Source organism: Lynx rufus, unplaced genomic scaffold (genome assembly GCF_022079265.1).
Source record: "Lynx rufus isolate CCGP_SWC_20201006 ecotype Redwood Valley unplaced genomic scaffold, mLynRuf1.p SCAF_6, whole genome shotgun sequence".
NCBI classification, from domain to species: Eukaryota; Metazoa; Chordata; class Mammalia; order Carnivora; family Felidae; genus Lynx; species Lynx rufus.
In genome coordinates this window covers 76,269,874-76,291,893 of record NW_025814878.1, presented here as the reverse complement: position 1 = coordinate 76,291,893, position 22,020 = coordinate 76,269,874, and the positions used below count along the sequence as shown (strand labels likewise).

The following is a 22,020-nucleotide window of genomic DNA, read 5'->3' as shown; positions in this document are numbered from 1 at the left end:
TCTTAGAGTTAGCATGAAAAAAAAAATACATCAGAGAGTACTCAGCTGTGGGGTATGTGGGCTGTGAGGGAGACCCAGGTTGTGAGCCGCTCTCAACTATTCAGTGAATCCATTGTTTCCCATCATCAATTATTTTATAGTGAGCATGTGATAATTTTTCTTGTTTTCAGTCTCTCCCATTTCTCTCGGAGTCAGAGAGAAGGATTGCCTATGTGTCTTTAATACATTCAGACCATGTCTGCCAAGTTTTACACTTTGAAATAAAGAAGGGAAAGATTGCTTCCAGAGAAAGCTGGTTCTTCATGCTTGCAGAAGCCTAGCTGTAACAATTCTGCATTACTCTTTTAATTAATAAGTCACATGAAGAACAAAGACTAAGTTGCTTTTGTGCCCTCCCTTGGTGCTTGATTCAGCAAGATCTTTCACACAGTGGTTTTTCAAAGATGTTTCTGGGCTTGATATTTGATTTATCACTACTGGTTAGGCTTGTAAATATTTGTAGCAGAAATAATTTTTGTGACCTAAGGTCGGGTTTTCTATGTAAAATGCAATATAAGACATACAAAATGTCAACATTTTATATCAGCTTGACAACTAACCACAGTGGTGTAGAAGTAACTGATAAAAATTTGAACAATGCTTCTGATCCTTCTACATACTTTTTATTGTATTTGAAGTTTTTCTAATTCATCAATAAAGCAGAATATACAGAATTTAGGCCCCTTTCTCCTTTCCATTGATACTCCAGTAACAGGAAAAAGTGACCTTATTCTTCAACCCAGGTCATACAAATTAGATGATATTTTGCATATTTTAATAAACTGTTTTGCTAATAATTGTGCCTTTAATAACTCTGAAGTTACTTCTACCTGTGTACTTTATGAAGTGTTTATCCTGTGAACCGCAAGGTGTCTCATCATATCGGTAATTTCCAAGCAGGAGTCAGTCCAAAGTAGGCCAAGTCCACGCTGGTGAGCTGCTTTGTGTGGCTGTGCAGCTCTCTGATGTCTGATGGGGCGAGAGATACAGCAGGAGCCGGACCTGGAGAACTGTATGCTTCAGTGATCTGTACTTTTCCAGTTCCTCTGAAATTTTTCTTTAAAGAAGTGCTTCGTCCGTGTACAGACGTCTGTGATGGTGAACACAGTGATAACAAACTTAACCGCTCACTTACCTTTTTAACAGCAAATGCCATATGAATCTAGGCCTTTTGTACCTATAGGCCCATGTGAAAAAGAAAAGTACCATTAGTCAGATTTGCAACTTTAAATTTAAAACTTTATTTTTATTTTTAAAGTGTCTTTCTGAAAGACTTTGCCTTCTTTGTAGACGTGAGGCTAGAGTTTCAGATGGTGGCCCTGAACCCTGCCTGTGCCTTAGAATCGCCTGAGGGGCTCTTAAAAATCCTGATGCCTGGGTTTCCCCCCAGGCCAATTATATCATAATCTCTGTGGATTGGATTGAAGCATCAATATTCTTTAGCAATCTCTAGGTTATTCTAAAGTACCCTCAGGATTGAGAACCACTGGTGTAGGCAAACTTTTATTTTTTATTATTATTACTTTTTTAATGTTTATTTATTTTCAAAGAGAGAGCACACGCTCACGCGTGTGCACGTGCATGCGCACGCACATACACACACACACACACACACACACACACACACACACCAGCAGGGGAGCGGCAGAGAAAGAGGGAGGGAGAATCCCAAGCAGGCTCTTCACTGTGAGCACTGAGCCCGACTCAGGGCTTGAACTCATGAATCATAAGATCATGACCTGAGCCGAGATCCAGAGTCGGACGCCTAACTGACTAAACCACCCAGACGTCTCTAAGGCAAACTTTTATATTCTATATTTAACTCAAATGTTCATATTACCCATTTTCAGTGTTAATCCTACCTAGTTTTAATACCCTTATTTCACTAGGGCTATCTCTGTGGTATGCTGCAAATCTTTATTAGAGTAGAAGACACTGCTTTTGGCCCACTGGGGGGAAACATCTGACTATAAAATTAGTCTACATTAATGTCCTGACACCGGTGAGAGGGGACGGTGGGTCTGTGGGCAGCTGGGGGAAGGACCGTTTAGTTGTCTTCATACATGTTTGGGTATGCTCGCAACATGGATGGGTTTGAAGTTGGGTCCTGGGTGGGCATCTCAAGCCTTTTTGTGTGAATAGTGAGCAACTATAAAGTGAAAACTGGCATTTGTTCCAATCCATTTTTTTTCTTCTCCTGTAAGTGTAAATAGAGCAGATAGCTCCTTTTACCCTGTAAAAGCAATGTCATAAGGCATTTGTTTTTAAAAATTAGGGAATAGTTGTATCTCTGTTCTTCCTTCAGTATTATTTGTTTATTATAGTAGGTAGCTTATTGAACAGGTTGTGGTGCACTTGTAAAATGGATCTCCTTGTGTGATTGCTATTATTTCATTACTGTTCAGATACCTTGAGTTCGTAGTAATACTTAGCAGCCTGTGATGAGTCAAAAAGCCTCTGGAGAAAGGTCAACTCACGTGTAATAAGTGACTTCTTGTATAAGTAGGCTATAAAATCTTATTGGCAATACTTTTGAGACTTTTCTGAGAAATCCTATATCCATAGATGCAGAGATGTTTTCTACTGTGTGATTTGTCAGTAAATATTTAAGTAACAGGGCACTTGCTTTTACACACAAACACACCCCTTAGTTGTTACACTATAAGCCCTGTGGCAGCATGGTCGTAATTTAGGATTTTGTTAACAGTGTTAACTTTACCAAGAATTCTCAGCTATTAAAATTTCTCAGATGACTAAGAAAATATATTTTAAATAGTTCCATAGTAAATACTCTTTTTTTTTCCAACTATTTAAAATTTTCTACATTTATTGGGAAGTAGTACAGTATTTATGGCATGAATATCATGGAGTTATTTGTTTACCAGAAGGCATCTTGGAAGAAAATAGAAATGATGTGATTGTAACATCCATACTGACACACATTTGAATAAAGAAAGGGTGATGCCTAGAGCACCATACTTAACATATAACAATTTAATGCACTAATGAATGCTCATCATCAAGGTCAAGCATGCAGGAGATACTCAACGATTATTTTAAGAATGCACAATCGTAAATGAGGAAGAACGATCCAACAGAGGGCACAGAGGTGTTATTGATGGTGGGAAGGGTTGCTGAGGGCAAACTCTGGAGGTAGATTGCTCATTGGGAAGAGCAAGAGGGTTGGAGTTAGATGAATCTGGGTAGAATATCAGCTCCACCGACATTAACTAAGTTCTTTTAAGCAAATCACAGATCTCACATGAAACACCCTTTTCTCCTCTATAAAATGAGGATGATGATGAGAAGGATAAAGATGGGCAATCAAGGTTAATGGGGAATGCTTGGCACCAAGCTTCCTGATGCAAGGACAAAAAGTAAATACATTTCCTTCCTCCTTGGCCTTGGTAGTCTGCTGGGAATTGCCATTGATTGCTTAGCAGCAGACGAACCTATTTTTTTTTTCCTTTGGACATGAGAATTTTATTATTTAAATCTGTCTTGCAAAGACCTGGATCTATCTGGTTTAGCAGATTCTACTAGTAGGAAAGAAAAGAACAAAGGTTTAAGGGTGTTTAAGGTTTTTTTTCTTTCCAGTAGTAAAACTTTTCTCAGTTCCAGTCCAGTAGCAAATGTGGAAGGTCCTCAGGCCTGGCAGCCTGATTTCTTTCAGTAAACTGCTTAGAAAATTTTGTAGGAATTCAGCTGCTACTCTGTTTAATTATTTTGAGAGATACATTAATGAAACTTGATTTTCATTCTCTACTCTGTCTCTATATTGTTACAAAAAGTTCTAATCTGATTTCTGTCCTGTTTTGATTTCTCAGTCATATAATTCGATGTGTTCTCCTTCCACAATGAACCCTGTGATTTTTCTTTCATCAGGAAAATGTCATCACTCCTTCCTTGACTGTTTCAAGAGGTTTCTCTATAGGTTATCTGTCACACACCTTATTTATTTATTTATTTATTTATTTGCCTCTGCAATTTCTTCTAAGATAGTTTAGATAACGTTTTAAGCAGTGGATAGTTTTCTGTTGTCTAGGAGCAGGTTGCGTTCAAGTTCTTTGCCACTGTGAACTCGGAATCTTTTCTCAGCCCCGTACCGTACTCTTGGATGCCTCTGCTTTCCTTCTGCTCCAGCCACACCTTTTCTGAGCCACTGCTCAGACCGCTGTTGCTTTACCTTTGCTCACACACCTTCCTGGTAGGAAAGGCCTCCCTAATGAAAGCACTGTCGTCGATCCCTTGACTCTCGTATTCTACGGAATCTTTCAGGTTTGCCCCCAGTTTGAACTAATTCCTTTGTGTTTCTATAACAAATCCCCTCTACCTCGGTACCTCTGCTTGACACTAATACCTTTTGCGTGTAGCAGAGGTATTTGTTGGCTTGCCTTTTTCTTAGTTCTTTGATCGTAGAAGGCATGACAGTTAGGTCTATGACTTTTGGCTATATCCATATGTTCTTATTTACCATGTGAGTCCTCTCAGCCCTTATTCCAGTGCCTTTATATTGTAGCATCGAATACAGCATATGTTCTGTGGAATCATCTATTCTGGCAAGGCAGAATATATTTAGTGTGGTTTATTTTCTCCCTGAAAAAAAAATGTGTCTTAATTTCATTTTTAATGTTAAGAGATTATGTTGCTTTTTGGTCAAGTTTACTTAATTTCCTAGGCCACTGAGTTTTACAATAAGTGATGAATGAATGGACCATAATACCAAAGCTGTGTTGTCCTGCTCTGTAACTTGGCCTCACAAGTTACGAAAACCAGAACCTCTGAGAATGGACTTTACTTTCAGGACTATCAGTGGAAATGAGTTTTGCTTGGTTAGCAATGTGGTGTCTTCAGAAAATTGACTTTGAGCTCTCCTTTTTACTACTCACAAGAATATATTTTAATCATAATTGGCAGTGTGATAATTGACTACCAAGCTGTCTCTGGCTATGCCTCTTTTTTCGGAATTAAGAATATTTTTGCTTTGTCTCCTTCTGCTAAAGAACGGATTCTATGGAATTAAGTATATGACTTTTGGCCACATCCGTATGTTCTTACAAAGTTGTCATTTGGGGATTTACTGACAGATAGACTATACTTTTAAAAGAGAATGTTTGCGGGGCGCCTGGGTGGCGCAGTCGGTTAAGCGTCCGACTTCAGCCAGGTCACGATCTCGTGTTCCGTGAGTTCGAGCCCCGCGTCGGGCTCTGGGCTGACGGCTCAGAGCCTGGAGCCTGTTTCCGATTCTGTGTCTCCCTCTCTCTCTGCCCCTCCCCCGTTCATGCTCTGTCTCTCTCTGTCTCAAAAATAAATAAACGTTAAAAAAAAATTAAAAAAAAAAATAATAAAAGAGAATGTTTGCTATGGAAATGTGTATGTCTCCAAACAGTGCCACGTGACTGATTCTTGGTCTTCATAACAAGCTGGTAATTAGTTCATATACTTAAAGCATATGATGAGCTATTCTGTCATCCATCAAATGTTGTATTCAGTGGTGAAATGAAAGGCATCTCATTCCTAGATTCAAAATTGGCCAGTTACAGTATTTTTCTATTTCTGGATTGTCTGTCGGTCTAAAGGTATTATCAATATTTTCAAGTCTTGTGAGTTTTTAGAGAAAAGGGTCATGTATGTGGTTCTACAATGGAATAATCTTCACCTCTGAGCTTTTACAATGCTTTTCTTATAATGCTATTATAACATTCACTTAGCAGAAATTGCTGATGATCAGGTCAAAAAGGATTTTGCATTTTGGGAGAGAAAGGGAATGTGCATTTAATGAGCCAACATTTTATAATTTCTTTTTGGTACCTGCAAGATCCATTATCAGATTCCTCTTGGAGTGACATCTTTGTATGAAAAGGAGTGGTGATTTCTGAGCCCTGCAAGGGTCAGTGAGGGTCTTGGAGCAGGATCCCCTCACCTGGGTTAATAGACTTTATGGGAACTGCTAGCACCCTGGGGAGATAATAGGTAAATACATCAAGGCTTTGAAAGGCACTTGTAGGATGACAGGCTTGTACCATGGCTTGTTATTATAATTTTCAGCACTTGGGAGAAACATTATCTTTAGTCACCAGAACTGAAGATTAAAGGGGATTTTATAAATGTTGTCTGTATCCTAAGACTTAGGGAAGCCTAAGTTATTTGAAGATATATGTTTCGCATTTACCTGGGGACAGACTGAACTGTTATTGATTCTGAAATAAATAAGAAAGTGATGTTGGAAGGTAGTATTGCCCCACATTGGGTATAAATAAAATATTATTTTAAGTGATACTAGCAAAATAACTGCGATTACCTAAATTTTGTGTTTTCTTTTCCTCTGGTTCATAGAAAGCAATTTCCTTAGTATTTGTGATTGTCAGTAAGGTTTTAAACATTGGTTTTAGTAGTGCAGAGTGACTTTTTGATAGCTTTTTAAAATGTTTTTATTTGTTTCTGAGAGACAGAGAGAGAGAGAGAGAGAGAGAGAGAGACAGAACATGAGCATGGGAGGGGCAAAGAGAGAAGGAGCCAAAGAATCTGAAGCAGGCTCCAGGCTCTGAGCTGTCAGCACAGAGCCTGATGCAGGACTTAAATTCACAAACTGTAAGATCATGACCTGAGCCGAAGTTGGAAGCTTAATTGACTGAGCCGTCCAGGTGCCCCAACTTTTTGATAGCTTTTGAACAAAACCTAGATTTCAAGGACTGGCTTTGATATGTCATATGTACATAATAATAAAATCTTGAAACCAAAGCCTGTAACCACAGGCCTATACAAAGAAGGCTTTAAAAAATGTTCTAGTCAGAGGAAGGCCTTATTTCTAGAGATGCAGCTGAGACTTGGACCATCCCTATAGCAGTTACCTGATTGAGATCTCTCTCTGCTTGATCTGCACAGATGTACATCGGTCAGACAAAAATGGGCTTGACTCTGTACCAGGCAATTCAGTGGCCACAAACAGGCAAAGCCTACACTCATGGATTTACAAGTTGGATGGTACTTTATAAGATGGGTGTAATTTAGAGAATGGAATTGAAACGTGAAAAAATTGGAGGGTGAATTAGAATGAGAGACTTCGTATTGTGTTTGTTTGGGTGTGATATAGTACACATTATCATTTAGGTGTGGATGCCTGTGGGTCAAAAGACTGTAGGACACTGAAAAACCAGTTATCAGGGTGCCTGGGTGGCTCAGTCGGTTGAGCATCCGACTTTGGCTCAGGTCATGATCTCGCGGTCTGTGAGTTTGAACCCCGTGTTGGGCTCTGTGCTGACAGCTTGGAGCCTGGAGCCTGTTTCCGATTCTGCGTCTCCCTCTCTGCCCCTCCTCTGCTCATGTGCTGTCTGTCTCTCTCTGTCAAAGATAAACATTAAAAAGAAAAAACACTTATCTTTTTCTTTCAATCCAATATTGAAGATCTTCTAAAATAGCCCAAAATAATCAACAAGTAAGTGCTTAAATGTGTGATATTTGCTCAGTACTGTGCTTGACTTTCAAGATTGGAAAAAAAGTTTATTTGCTACCTATTGTGAGTTTATTGTCTGGTTGGAGAGGCAAGATCTCCTGAGATGGACACATATAAAGAACCACATATGATGTATACAGTTTCGTTTTGGGTTATATTTATTCATGGTCACTCATTCGTTAGTTGATTCATTTCCTCAGAAGCTGTGATTTCTAGAGGTTGTGGTGAAAAAGAATGAAGAAACAGAATCGATACTCCTGTGGAGTAGGCAGACAATAACAAGTAAACTGATAAGCAGGAAGAGTTTGGGGAGTGTTAAAAGCTGTGGAAAAAAAAATATACAGCAGGTTGGAGTGATGGAGCGCCTGGGGATGGGGCAGGGCCACTAACAGACTGGGTGATCCGAGAGACCTGATGGAGAAGGAGGTGTTTGAGCTGACTCCTGAAGGAACAGCATCATCTGAGTGGCCCCTGAGGCGGGAACTAGCTTGCACGTTTAGTGAGCAGAAAGAGAGCACAGTGAGTGAGATGAGACCAGAGAGAGGGCGGGGGTGCTGACGACGCAGGGCTTGCTCCAGTGGGTAGGCCTTTAGGCACAGTGGGAATCCTTTGGTGAGCATGAAACAGGAGCTCTGAACTTTTTGCTGCAGTTGCTGTGTGGAGAATGTAAGTGGGAGGGGAAGCAGACTTCCGGGTAGGAGTCCAAGGCTGTGGTCCAGAAGGGATGTGATGCTGGCTTAGATAAGGTGAGAAGGAGACAGCTAGAAAATAGAAGGCTCTACTTTTGCAAAATTGGAGATGCAGTGGCAAAGATGACCCTGAAAAGGGAGTGGGATTCCAGCTGAACTCTGAAAGATTAAATGTGAATTAAACATGAACACATAAAGAATTGGAAATGGATATTTCTGGGAGACTTGAAGATGGAAATGGCAATGGCATGAAGGAATGGGCCACAGTCCAGTTCTCTGCTATCTGGAGAAATCAGAACAAATATAAATTAATCTAAGATAGTGATTCTCACCCTAGAATCACCTGGGGAGCTTTAAAAACAATATTGACATCTGGGATAGACCCCTGAGATTCTGGCATGGTACTTAGAATGGGATGTGGTCTGGCACTGGAGTTTTGAAATGTTCCCAAAGTCACTTTAATGTGCAGGGAAGGTTGAAAACCACCAGTGTAAGATCTTATAAGTAGGAGAACTGTAGCCCAGCAAGAAACACATGAACCAGGCTGAATGCCTAAGTTTGGGAGTAGTGCAGAGCAGTGTTTTTGAGACTTACCCAATTATAAGACTCCCTTGAGATGTTTATTTAAGCTACAAGTTCCTGGAACCCACTCCTGGAAATACTGATTTACTGTGCCTAGGAATACTTAATTTTAATATGTTCCCCTTATGGTGATATAGGTTGGGAAAAATTGTACTGTGTAAAAGATCTCAGTGCTTCTGATTTTTGATAAAGAGAGTGAAGTGGGCACATCACTAGAAATGAATGCCAGCCTCAGCTGTCTAGCAGGGTGAGCTTGGGGGACCGAGCCAGCTTGAAGGTAACATCTCAGCAGTACAGATGTGAGCTGTTGAAACTCTATGGTGAAGAGCTGAAGTCAAAGCAGTGGCATCAAGGGCTTGGTGGAAAATAGATTCAGGCAAATTCTTTTGGAAAGAGACTTGGTCAGGAGAGATTGGAGATGTGTGTGATCTCAGCAGGAAAGGTAATTAGGGCTAGATTGTAGAGAGCTGTGTCATTGGGCATTCACAGCATTGGGAGGCCAATGAATGTGGTGTATTGCTGATGTCAGTGATTGTATTGTTTTTACCAATTCTGCATGACATTCATGACATCCTCACACTGATGGATGGAAGTTATGCAGGTGGATTCATCGGTTCATTTGGTAGAGGTTTGTATTTTCAGGGGCTTGATGTTATTCTGTAGGGCTTTTATATGTGTGTTCATGGTCTCTCACCATGGTATTTGCTGTTTGTTAGAAAATGAAATTAGGACTATGCTTTTTTACCTACATTGCTATCTTTGCCCCCCAAATAACTGAATCCAAGAAGAAATTGCATTGTCTTATCAGCTTCTAATTTTGTCCTAAAAATCCTTTTCTGTTAGAGAAAGTCTGTTCATTTATTCAGTCCCTTTTTATTCTGTAGCTGTTCAGCACAAACAATGTGGAGAATGTAAGGAGATATAAGGTCTATGTCCTGTCCATGGGCTCACAGAGTCTATTGGGAGCCAGACCACATCACTAATGATACCCAATGAAACTATGGTCCAGAGAAAGATACTAATGTATAGAATAGAGAGTGTTTGCCTTAGAGAAAGGACTTTTCAAAGTCTTTTTTGAGGGTGTTGCTGACTTTGAAGGATGGGTAAGATTTAGAAAGCTATGGATATGAGGAAATTTCAGGCAAGAGGGAACAGTGTAAAGCACAGACACAAGAATCTGCTGGCAAATGGTCTAATTTGACTATGGCATACAGAGCATGAAGAGATGTTCTGGAAAATAAGATGAAAAACTAGGTTGGAGCCTATTAAGAAGAGGTGTGACAGCCAGTGGAAAACATTCTTTGTTCGGTAGGCAGCAAGGAGCCTTTGGAGATTTTCCAGCAGGAAAAGAGAAGAAAAAGTAGCATTTATTGGGTGTGTGCTATGCATGTGCCAAGCAGTATGCTTTCTGAAAGTGGTGCATTTAGGTGATGTGAGGCATACGTTATTTGGACACAATAATTGGGCATCGTGTTTAGGGTTGTTTGGAAGAGGGAGGAGTTGGAGACAGGAACATCACAGTCCTGGCCCACGTCTTACATGTAATTATTTTGGCATGGGGAAAAAGAGGTGGTATAAAAAACGGTTTTTATTGACTGAGTAAATATCTGTTGAGCTCTCACTCTGTACTCCAGGCTGTGGGCTATGGCGGTAAATCAGGTAGTCCAAGACTGACATACTGTGTACATTCTTGTGGGTGAGACAGATTATACTGGCAGGAAATGATCAGGCGGTGGCAAGTGAGATTTGGAGAATTAAAACAGAAATGTGACAGACACTGCTCTGGTGACATTTTTAGATTGGGTGGTCACCTAAGGCTTCTCTGCAGAAGTGACATTTTAAGAGACCTTTGAATGATAGCAAGGAATCAGCCTTGAGAAAATTGGGGTTCGGTGGGGGGAGAGCATCGCAGGCAGAGGGAATATTTAATACAAAGGCCCTAAAATGGGAACAGATGTAGTGAATCTAAGAAACAGAAGGGTGAGGCAGAATCAATATTATTTGTCAGTGAAATATATATGAGGAGGGTCAAGGAAGAAGTCACAGTTGACCCTTAGGTTTCAAACGTTGGAGACAGACCATGGTAGCAGTGTTATCAGGGAATTGGACCAAGTGTAAGTGAAGGATGTGGTTTATTTTGGGCATATGTGGTTTAAAGTGCTGAGACCAAGTCATGTTGAAATACACAGGGACTTGAGCTTGGGAGAGGAGGTAGGATTAGAGATAGAAATTTGTGAATCATCTGCCCAAGAGATTCCTTTGAGGCTCTAGGAAAGGTGGTGACCTCCAGGAATTTAGAACATGAAGAGAAAGCCAACGACAACAATGAGGAAGGTTTAAATTGGCAAACTGAGAGGCTGGCTTGGGAGAGAGGGATGGGGACAACCAGGAAAGCTCAGGGTCTGAGCACTGAACGTGGGAGGCAATGTACTGTCAAGTAGTTCTGGACCAAGCTGACACATAAACACACTGTTTTGTTTCATGAGCCTGATACAGTGGATACAATTCTGTTAAGCCTAATCATTCCATTAGCTTGTCATTTCATGCATTTGACATTGCCGTCTCTCTTGGTGCATTCAAAACTGGAATTATGGTGCCAGCTGCTACAGTGGGCTGAAACCAAACTGCACGCATTTTTTGGGTCAGCATTTCTCAAATATGCTTTTTTTTTTCAACGTTTATTTATTTTTGGGACAGAGAGAGACAGAGCATGAACGGGGGAGGGGCAGAGAGAGAGGGAGACACAGAATCGGAAGCAGGCTCCAGGCTCTGAGCCATCAGCCCAGAGCCTGACACGGGGCTCGAACTCCCGGACCGCGAGATCGTGACCTGGCTGAAGTCGGATGCTTAACCGACTGCGCCACCCAGGCGCCCCTCAAATATGCTTTTTAGTATGCCAAAGTACATCCTTCCAAAGGCGGAAGACATTTTTTTTTCATTTTTATCTTCCATATTTTTATTTAAATTCAAGTTGGTTAACATATAGTATAATATTGGTTTCAGGAGTAGAATTTAGTGATTCATCCCTTACATGAAACACCCAGCGCTCATGGTAACAAGTGAAACACCATCATTTCAGAATTGCGTGGTACTTTAAAATAGCATTTTCTATTTGACCACCAGGTGGCGTAAACACTACTTTTAAGTTCAATTCATCAGTACGTGTGAGTGACTGTTAATACTAAGAAGTCCTAGTCGGTAGTGACAAGTTCTGTATGTCTGTGATGACATTTCAGTACATTTGAAGAGATGCTACTTGATTTCGCTTTTTGTTAATATATGTATTAAACAAGTATTCACCCACCAACTATGTAGGAGGGCAGGCATCAAGCAACAGAAATTCCTAGATTAGTAAACTCTTTCTGCCCTCAGGACTCTCTCTCTTCCAACAGGGAGTCACTCATATACTCAGAACAAGTTGATGAATGCAGTGATAGAAGTATGTTTATGGTACCTGATAGCCCAGATGGGGAGTGATTTTCATCTGCTCTGGGCAGAGCAGGGAAGGTTTCACAGAGAACTGGAATCAGGGTTTAAAGAATCAGTCCATCTCTGGGTTATAGCATAAGAACACACCATGTAGTGGGAACAACTTGTGCAAATGCATAGTTGTATGAATTAGCATGGTGTGTGTTCTGGTAAACTGTGAGGGCTCACTTTTACTTACACATAAATAAGAGTGAGAATGGAGGCAAGGTTGGAAAAGTAAGCAGGGCCACCAGTAAAAGGCTTTGTGGGCCAAACTGAGGATCCTTTTTCTTTTCTTTTCTTTCTTTTTTTTTTTTTTTTTTTGAAAGAGAGAAAGAGAGCAGGGGAGAGGGGCAGAGGGAGAGAGAGAGAAAATGTCAAGCAGACTCATGGAGCTTGATCCCACAACCCTGGGATCATGACCTGAGGTGAAATCAAGAGTCAGATGCTCAACTGACTGACACACCCAGGTGCTTCAAATCTTGAAGGATTCTATCTGGTAAAAGGAAGCCTTTGGAAGGTTTTAAGGATGACAATCCTGTGATCAAACTAGTATTTCAGCAGGGTGACTGTCAGGTTCAGAATATGGCCTAGAAGAGGACAGAACCAGAGGTAGGTAGATCACTTAGGCAAGGGTATTTCAATAATCAGTGAAAGAGATGATGATGTTGTGAGCTAGAGCAAGGGAGAGGACCAGGGAAGGACAGGTTCACATGTATAATGATTGTTAATTTTATGTGTCAACTTTACTGGGTCACCTAGTGCCCAGATGTTTGGTCAGATATTATTCCGGATGGGTCTGTACAGGTGTTTCTGGATGAACTTAACATTTGAGTAGACTGAGTAAAGCAGACCACCTACCCTACTGTGGATGGACTTCATCCAATCAGTTGAACTCACGAAGAGAACAAAAAGGCTGAGTGAAAGTGTATTCCTTCTTCCTGATTGCCTTTGAGCTGGGAATTGGTCTTTCTTGCCTTTGAACTTGACCTGAAACATTGACTCTTCTTGGGGCTGGAGCCTGCTGGCTTTTAGACTGGAACTTACACTGTCATCTCTCCTTTGTAGGCCTTTGTAGTTGCACTGGAACTATAATACCATTGCTCTCCTAGGTCTCCAGCTGGTTGACTGCAGATCTTGGGATTTCTCAGCCTCCATAATTGCATGAGCCAATGCTTTATAAGAAATCTCTTTTCTTCCTATCTCTTTGTATATAAATTCTATTGGTTCCATTTCTCTGGAGAGTCCTGACTAATATAGGTACAGAAGGTAGAATCAGCGTAACGTGGTATTTCACTGTATGTGGAGGGTGGAAGAGAGTTGCCAAGGGTGATTCCTCATTTGGGCCTTATGGCTGGAGGAATAGTCTTGCTATTGGCTGAGATTGGCAGTATGCAGTATGAACAAGAATTGTATGTTTATGTGTGCAGTGTATGAAGATGATCTGTACAGCTGTATAAATAGAAAGTTCATGGGATTTTCAAGCTGTACAGAAAAAGATGCCTTTTATACAGTTGGTTCTATGGGTCTAATTTTACTTTATTTTATTTTATTTTTTAAGTTTTATTTTATTTATTTTGACAAAGAGAGAGAGAGAGAATGGGAGCAGGGAAGGGGCAAAGAGAATCCCAAGCAGGTTCAGCACTAACAGTGCAGAGCCCTATACGAGGCTTGAACTCAGGAACCGTGAGATCATGACCTGAGCTGAAACGAAGAGTGAGACACCATGCAGGTGCCCTTCTATGGTGTAATTTTATAAGTGATGCAAGAATCGATGTGGATGTGAAAAATTGGGAGGCTGCAGAAAATACATTTGATTCAGGGGTGGGCATTTCTGGGGTAGGCTGTGTAGCAGGAGGGCACCAGCTCTATTTGGTTGAGCATGCTGGAGATCCACTCTTAAATGGTAAGTGGGGTTAGGATGGAATTTAATAACTGAAAGAAGATGGAAGAGACAAGGGCCCCATAAAATGGAATTGAAAGTCTTTGAGGTCCAGGATAGAAGAGGGACTACAGGATATTTTAGACAGACTCTGTACTTTTAGTTGGTATCTTATTTTATGTACTTTGACATCTGATGTCACACGTTAGCATAATTTAGACTCTTGGTGCCTATTATCATTTAATAACAATGGGTAGTATTTCTGAGCACTTAATATGTGCTGGACTCTGCTCGATTAGGATGTGTGTGCACATTCTTTATTATCTCTTTCAATCTAATGACACACGTGTTGGTTGGATCATATCAAATGACTTGGAGAGAAATTACAGCCCTCTGTCCCTTCAGCCCAATAACAAATTAAGAGAGAAGCGTTATTTGATTTCTGCTTCACCTTAGTCCCTCCTGAAAAAAACAGGAATTACAGAAAGTTGCAGTAAGTAGCAGGGCTTCATCTTCTCTTTTCTCCTTTGGGTCCGATGCTTTGTTAGTCCAATTTCGAGATTTACTTTGAGAAAAGTTATCCAAGCAAGTGAGTAGCATCTGAGTAGCATGAGTTATATAAGGCTCCTTTAAGGAGGTATGTACAGAAGCTGGTGTGGGGACACAGGGACCCTTTTGGTGTGGTTAGAAGTGATTGGACTTGGAACTGAGTAATTGGTTTTGCTTATCCCTCGGTGGCTTTTCTTAGACCTATTAATCAAGTTGAGCCTGCGTTTCCTTATTGCTAAATTAGGGATAATAATAACACATGTTCAAAGGTTGTTTGAAACAACAATCGAATTATTATCATGAAACTGCTTTGTAAAGTGAAATGTGAATATAAGATTCTTGTATTCATTTTGACAAAGTGACTTTAATACTGTTAAGTCTATATTTCATTAAAATCTCACTGTGGCCCTCTCTTGAGGAGTTTGTGCATTCCTTTTGGGCACTGAAAGGACATTCCTCTCTGTGTGGTTTTCTGCATTGGTGTCTCCAATATATGCCCTCATCAGCCTTTTCTGAACAGCCAGGAAGAATGACGGTCAGTTTGTGCATTTCTATGCCTGTAGCACATGCATGGGTAGAACCACTCCCTGCAAATATGTACCTATCAGCACATGAAAGAGATGAGATGGAGTGGTTGTGACTTGCCAGAAGGTGCACCACTGCGGAGTAAAAAGCAGAAATAAAACAGTGTTTTGCTTCCCGGTATAGTTGTTAGGCGAATTCATTTTATGTCTTCCCTGAAATCATCACGCATGAAGTTCATTCAGCTTACTTGATGGAAAATTGAGTAGGTTCATAAAATATTTAAATTTGTGTTCATTTTCTTAGTAAAGAACCATTTTGAATTCCAGAAAAAGATAATCTACCTAAATAATTACTGTCATCCCCACCCTTTACTTTTGTGAAGAGTGAGAAGTCATTTCAAATATTTATTCTTGCTCATAAGATAAAGAAACTGTTGGCTTAAAACAAGCAGACTGCGTGCCTGTTTTAGTATAGAAATAGCCACACGTAGTTAAAAGTTTTGCTGGTAGTTTACTGTTTGGTTATGGCCACATTTTTGGTTATAGTAGGCACTTGTTAATGGAATGAAGTCTAAATTAAAGCCTGATCTTCCGATTTTGCTTCATCATCACCTTCTAATTGTACTGAAGGACTAAAGAGCAACAAATCAGATAGATTTCTAAATCTAAGGTGGGAGGGTAGATTTTCCTTTCATTATTCTTCCCATGCCCTGTTCAATGAGTCTCCCCCTGTCTTTAACTTTAAAAGATGACTATTAGGTGAGATCTCTTTTAACTTCCTGTATGCTAGGGGTTTCTTTCTCTCTCTTTTTTTTTTTTTTTTGTTTGTTTTCTTTCTCATCCCTATACATTCTCATTCTCTTTCCTTCAGCCTCAGAAGAAAATAAATAAAACTTCTCCATCGCTAAGGACAACCCATTCACTGGGGTCTTTGACTCTGTCTCCCTTTGCCTTTCCCAGGGCCAAGCCCCACCTGGATTTTTTTTTTCTTTAATGTTTGTTTATTTTTTAGAGAGAGAGAGAGTGCGCAAGCAGGGGAGGGGCAGAGAGAGAGAGAGACAGAATCCAAAGTAGGCTCCAGGCTGTGACCTGTCAGCACAGAGCCCAAAGCAGGGCTTGAACTCATGAACCATGAGATCTTGACCTAAGCTGAAGTCAGACACTTAACCAAGTGAGCCACCCAGGCACCCCACCTGAATTTTTAATTTTTTCTCATATCTCCAGATTTTGCTTCTGTGTTATTTTTTTTTTCTTCTTAGTCTGTTAATTGCTTGAGTTTCTCCCAATTTGACATACAACATTTGCCTGTAATTACTCTCCCATTTTATACTCTACTGATACAACTCCTCAGAAGCCTTGGCTTTTCTTCTCAGACTTTCTGCCCAGTCACTCCCATTGCACTCTGGCCTCTGTCCACCACCCTGACTGGCCAGAGTTTCTGTGGATACAATCACTGGTGATTTTCTAATGAGTGATTCCAGCATATTTTTTTCAGCTTTTTGTTTTATGGACTTTTTACTATATGTAATTCTTCTTCTTGAAACTTTTTCCTTGACTTTCATAACACAATCACTTTTTATTTTTTTTTAAATTTTTTTTTTCAACGTTTATTTATTTTTGGGACAGAGAGAGACAGAGCATGAACGGGGGAGGGGCAGCGAGAGAAGGAGACACAGAATCGGAAACAGGCTCCGAGCCATCAGCCCAGAGCCTGACGCGGGGCTCGAACTCACGGACCGCGAGATCATGACCTGGCTGAAGTCGGACGCTTAACCGACTGCGCCACCCAGGCGCCCCAACACAATCATTTTTTAATGTTTATTTATTTATTTTTGAGAGAGAGAGAATGCAAGTGGCAAGGGAGTCCCAAGCCGACTCTGCACTGTCAGTACAGAGCCCGATGTGGGGCTCAAATTCATGCACCCTGAGATCATGACCTGAGATAAAATCAAGAATCGGACACTGAAGTGACTAAGTCACCCGGGCACTCCCATAACAAAATCATTTTTATTATTCCTTTTGTACCTCTTTAATTGTTCCTTCTTTGTCTTCTTAGTAATTGTGTTATTTTTCTTTACTCAGCCCTCAAATATTGATACTCCTCAGTGTCCTTCTTTGATCTTGTGTTCTAGTCACTGCTCATACTCTGTCCAAGTGATCATAACCATTTTCATAACTGCAGATATCACCTACACACTGATGATTCCTGAAATGTATTTTTAGTCTAGACCTGTTCCCCACCTATAGGCTCATGTGGCCAATTTCCAGGTGACTCTCTTTGCCTAGACTTCCTCCAGTTGCTTCACAGTTTACAAGACCAAACCTGAATTCTCATGATTTCTCCTAAGCCAGGTTTTTGTTTGTATTTTTACCATTTCAGTTAGTAACACTGTCCTCTCCCCAGCCACCTGAGTCAGAAACAAAGGATGCATTTATTCCTTCTCCCACTTCATTGTGCATATCCAGCCAAACCGCTGGCTTCTAGGTTCTAGTTTGAGGTTTTGTATTTATTTCCCTAGTCAGTTCCTCCCTTTCTCTTCCACAGCAACTGCTTGGTTCATTTCTTTAGTCATCGGCTATTAGGACTAATAGAGGTGCCTTTTAACTGGTTCTTCAGTGTCATTGTGTCCTCCTCAAATCTGCCCTTCACACAGCCAACAGAGTGAGTGATCCGTGAAATGAAAAATAAGACCATTTCACTTTCCTGCATTACCATTTAGTGTCCCATTCCTTCTTTCCTTGCTGACAGCAATATTTCCCAAACTTGGCTTCATAGACATATGCGTGTGCTTTAGAATGTTCAATGAGAATTTCTCAATTTTGCATGTATATTTTACTGATAATCATTTTACAGTTGATAACCTTATTTGTGCTTATGATGACATCTCTGTAAAAGAATGACCTAAAATTACTAAGTTAGCTTTAACTGCAGTATTTCTCAGCCAACGTCAGAAGATTCTAGTGTTTTACGACATACTTTCAAGGATCTATGAGATCGAGTTCTATCTATCCATCTGTTTATCTCTCCATACAGATATGGGTATACTTGAATAATTATAAGTATGTATACATATAGAAGTTGCTTATAGATACTGATTTTTGTATATCAGGTATATGTGTGGATGTGTATATAATTTTTCCAAAGGGGTCTTACATAATTCAAGTTTGAATTACACTCACTCTACACTGGCCTCTACATATTTATTTTAGTATCTTGCCTTATATTTTTCTGTAAAGGAGTATCAAACCACTTGTGGGTCCTTATATACACAGTGCTTTTCTTTTCCTTCTTAAATCTGTGCTTTAGCTCTTACCCCTTTTGTATATGGAATTCTCTTCCTGCATTTCCCTAACTTTTCACTTTGAGCTCCTACTTATGCTTTATAAATTAGTTCCACTATCTCCTCTTCCAGGATGCACTGATCCAACAGGGTGTGCTGTTCAGTGGTCCTCCTGTTTTCATAGTGCCCTGAGTAAATCTCTATCTCTGGATACACCATATTGCTTTGTAGTTACCTTCTTCAGTCTTGTGGTTTCTTCTCTGTATCTTTCAAGCATGGCACATAGTTGAATGAGAGATAGTGACCTGAAAATATATGGGGGAATCACCTTTGATTTCTATTAGTAAAGAGAAAGATCTTTCTATGGTCAGCTTAAGCAATTTCTGTCAGTTTCTCTTCTATTTGATTTTTTTACACCCCTGGTTTTTAAATGCTTAATATGTATCTGCATGCTTCATTTAGTATTTTAAGTTAGGAAAATCAATGTCTAGTGTTTATATGAAGAAATTTTAGCAATAGAAAGGTAACACTTCTAATCTTTTCTGTTTCCAGGAGACCCATCTTCCCAATTTCAAGCTCAGGAATCTAGCAGTTCTGAAAATACATTAAGTCTGCTGGAAGATTCTGGGTGTGATTTATCAAATGAGCAGAGAAGTGAACCTTCAGAGATGTCTCAGAATTTTGTGGAGAGCTGCACCCCCACACCCCCTCTACCACTCCCCATTGTGAGAAGACATTGTGCCACTCTGGAAAACCCTCTGTCTTCCCACATGCAATTCTTGCAACATCTACTTGAACTGAAGAACTTGACAGAATCAGGGAGTCTGAAAACAGACTTAAGCCACTTTGAAAATGACTTTTCCACAGTATCTCATTCTGTTTGTCAGTTGCTGGATGGCCTGATCACTTTTTACCGTAAACCCAAATTTCCTTTTTCGAGCTTTTGGACAGAAGCTGTTGATACTTTAGCTGGACTGATCAGTGATTGTAACTTATCTAATCATATTCTTAAAAAGTGTTCCAAGAAGTTGGAAGAATTTGAGAAAACCCTACTACAGGTTATTTTAAAGAGCAACCATATAAATCGGGTAAGTATAAAATATCTTCTATTCATAAAATAATATGTCCGTATTTTTTGTGAACATTCCCATTGGATAATATCAATTGCTGTCCCTTAGACTTGTCGCTCAGAGTCTCCAGGTAAGACCTTCTTTTGCAGCCATCTGCAGCTCTTACCCATTGTCCTGTCCCCTTCTCTGGCCTCTGATTGCTAACGCATCATTCTCTACCTAGGTGCCTACCTCCAGCTTGTGTATCTCTACTTTGAGTTATATGCCTTGTTTTTTATTGGTATCCTTGAGTTATTATCTTCTTTTGTTTCCCCCTGCCTACATTTACTTCCTATTGCTCAAAAAATCTCAATATTTTTCAGAAAACCACTAGCACTTACAGTTTCCCAATCTATAACTTCTCTTGAGTGTTAAATTCCTCATGATGGATTACCTGTACTGTATTGAATTTGTTCTTTTTCTGGCATTGACTAGCAGATGCCTGGAGGTCAAAGAATATTTTTCTCTTCTTTTAGAAATTTCATTGTAAGTGGTATAATACCTCATGGACCCTCTGCAGTTGTGGATTCAATGAGTAAATCAGCTGAAGAACATATAATATATGGATTTATTATGTTTTTTCTTATTTATTTAACAAAGCTTAGTAAGGTTGACTCAGAGATTCTTTTTTCACAAGTGACATTGAGGTAACCTGACATCGTTTTGTGGTTTGGCTCTTGAGACATAATGGATGGTTTCTTTTTTGTATTACTTCCTATCTTTCTTCCTATCTGATCCTTTATTTGGGAAACTCCAAATGCATTTTAATCCTTCTAATTGACTACTAAAAATACCCACAGAGGAGACTAAAAGGTCTATCTAACTTACTAACTGTATTTCACTGTAGGAAGAAAGTTGTTAGACCTTGTTTCTTCTGATACATCATTGTCAAGTGTTTGTCCTCAGTGCCCTTATCTGAATGTTGTACAGTGTAGGCTTTACCTGGATTTTTAAGACACTGACAAAATTTGAACTAGTTGTCACCTAATTGTTGCACATACATCTGTTTTTTTCGTCTCTATTAATGTATGATTTGACCAATATTATAGAAAACTTGACAATTAAGCTTTTGGCATTTGTGAAAGATACTGAATTTTCTGTCTGGCAAACTAAATTTTTTTTCTACCTGATATGGTCAATCAGGAATTAAATATCAGATTTTTCATAGTAGTATCTGAGGTATATAATCTGTTTCTTAACCATTAATAAATATCTCATACTTAATATTTCTTAATATATTGTTGCATTCTTTTAAAACTACTTTAAGCAGGTTTTATATTGACTTGGAACCTTCTAGATATTGGAAGGAATTGATTCTTTATCAATTACCAGATGATGCGTATGTATTTTTTTCAGTCTAGTCTTTCACTTAAGGATTAGACTACACAAGAGTAGCCTTGGTACTTGTATGGAAGGAAAGGAGTATGTAGAAGAATCTTGTGTTGGTACAGATGGATCTGAAGAATATTTTCTATACCATTTGTCATGGTTCCAGCTGTTGTTGAATAGTTGGTCTGCAGTGGGGGAGTGAGTGAATGAATGGCTTTGGTATTTTTTTTTTTTTTTGAGAGGTAATTGTTGTATTTAGAGAAAGTAGAATCATAAAATTGCTCACTGCATTTGCAATTAGGATGATAACTTATACATAAGTTTTAATGACACTGTCTCTGTTTTTTTTCTTACCAGTAAAAGCTTCTTAGATAAAACCATTCAAACTTTTGTTGTCATTATTGCAATCATCATCATCGTCCAGATATGTTCATAAAGCTTCTTTATTAGAAAAAATGACTAATGATTGCTCTTACAAATGCTTTTTTTTTGTCTTTCTTTTTTAGTTTGAAGAAAGAATATATTCTGATGTGAAATCTAGATAGCTCCTATCATTGCATTTTTTCACTGATACTATTTTGGATTGATTAAAACAAAAAAAAAAACATAGTTCAGAAAAAATTTTGCTTTTTGGAAAAACCTGTTCCCATAGATTGGAAGTGTTCCCATAGATTGGAAGTTGTATTGCTTAGAAATTTGAGCCCTGCTATCGATTTTGTTAAAGTAAACTTCTGTTTGTGCAGTGTGATAGGAAATAAGAAAAGTTGTGGTATGAATTGAGTCTGACAGAGGGATTTCATGTGTTTACAGTTCATCTATAGCCAGGTTTTAAATAAAATATGTATCTTTTACATGCTCTCAATACATATAGTAGTAAAATTATTCTGACCATAGCTTAGTTTTTCTTTAGTGATCAATAAGAAGCTGCTATCTTTCAAAATCTTGAGGTTGTTATTGTGAATGTCACTTATGTTGGGGCTGTATATACTCAAGAGATAGGAGGTTGAAGTGAGACACCATGGAAATTGTCTTGAATAATTCCCTAATATTAGCTTGGTTGAAATTATTAGTAAGTTTGGGGTAAATATATGTGATTTGTGGTTTTTCAGATTAGG

At 39.4% G+C, this 22,020-nt stretch overlaps 1 protein-coding gene across 1 annotated transcript in view; it reads left to right on the top strand.

Moving 5' to 3' along the window:
* Nucleotides 1-22,020, top strand: part of MEI4 (meiotic double-stranded break formation protein 4) — a 173,996-nt gene that overhangs the window by 11,757 nt on the left and 140,219 nt on the right. The window contains exon 2 of the mRNA XM_047101760.1: nucleotides 19,020-19,555. Coding sequence (XP_046957716.1) covers nucleotides 19,020-19,555 — 536 coding nt within the window. The remainder of the gene's footprint in view (nucleotides 1-19,019; nucleotides 19,556-22,020) is intronic.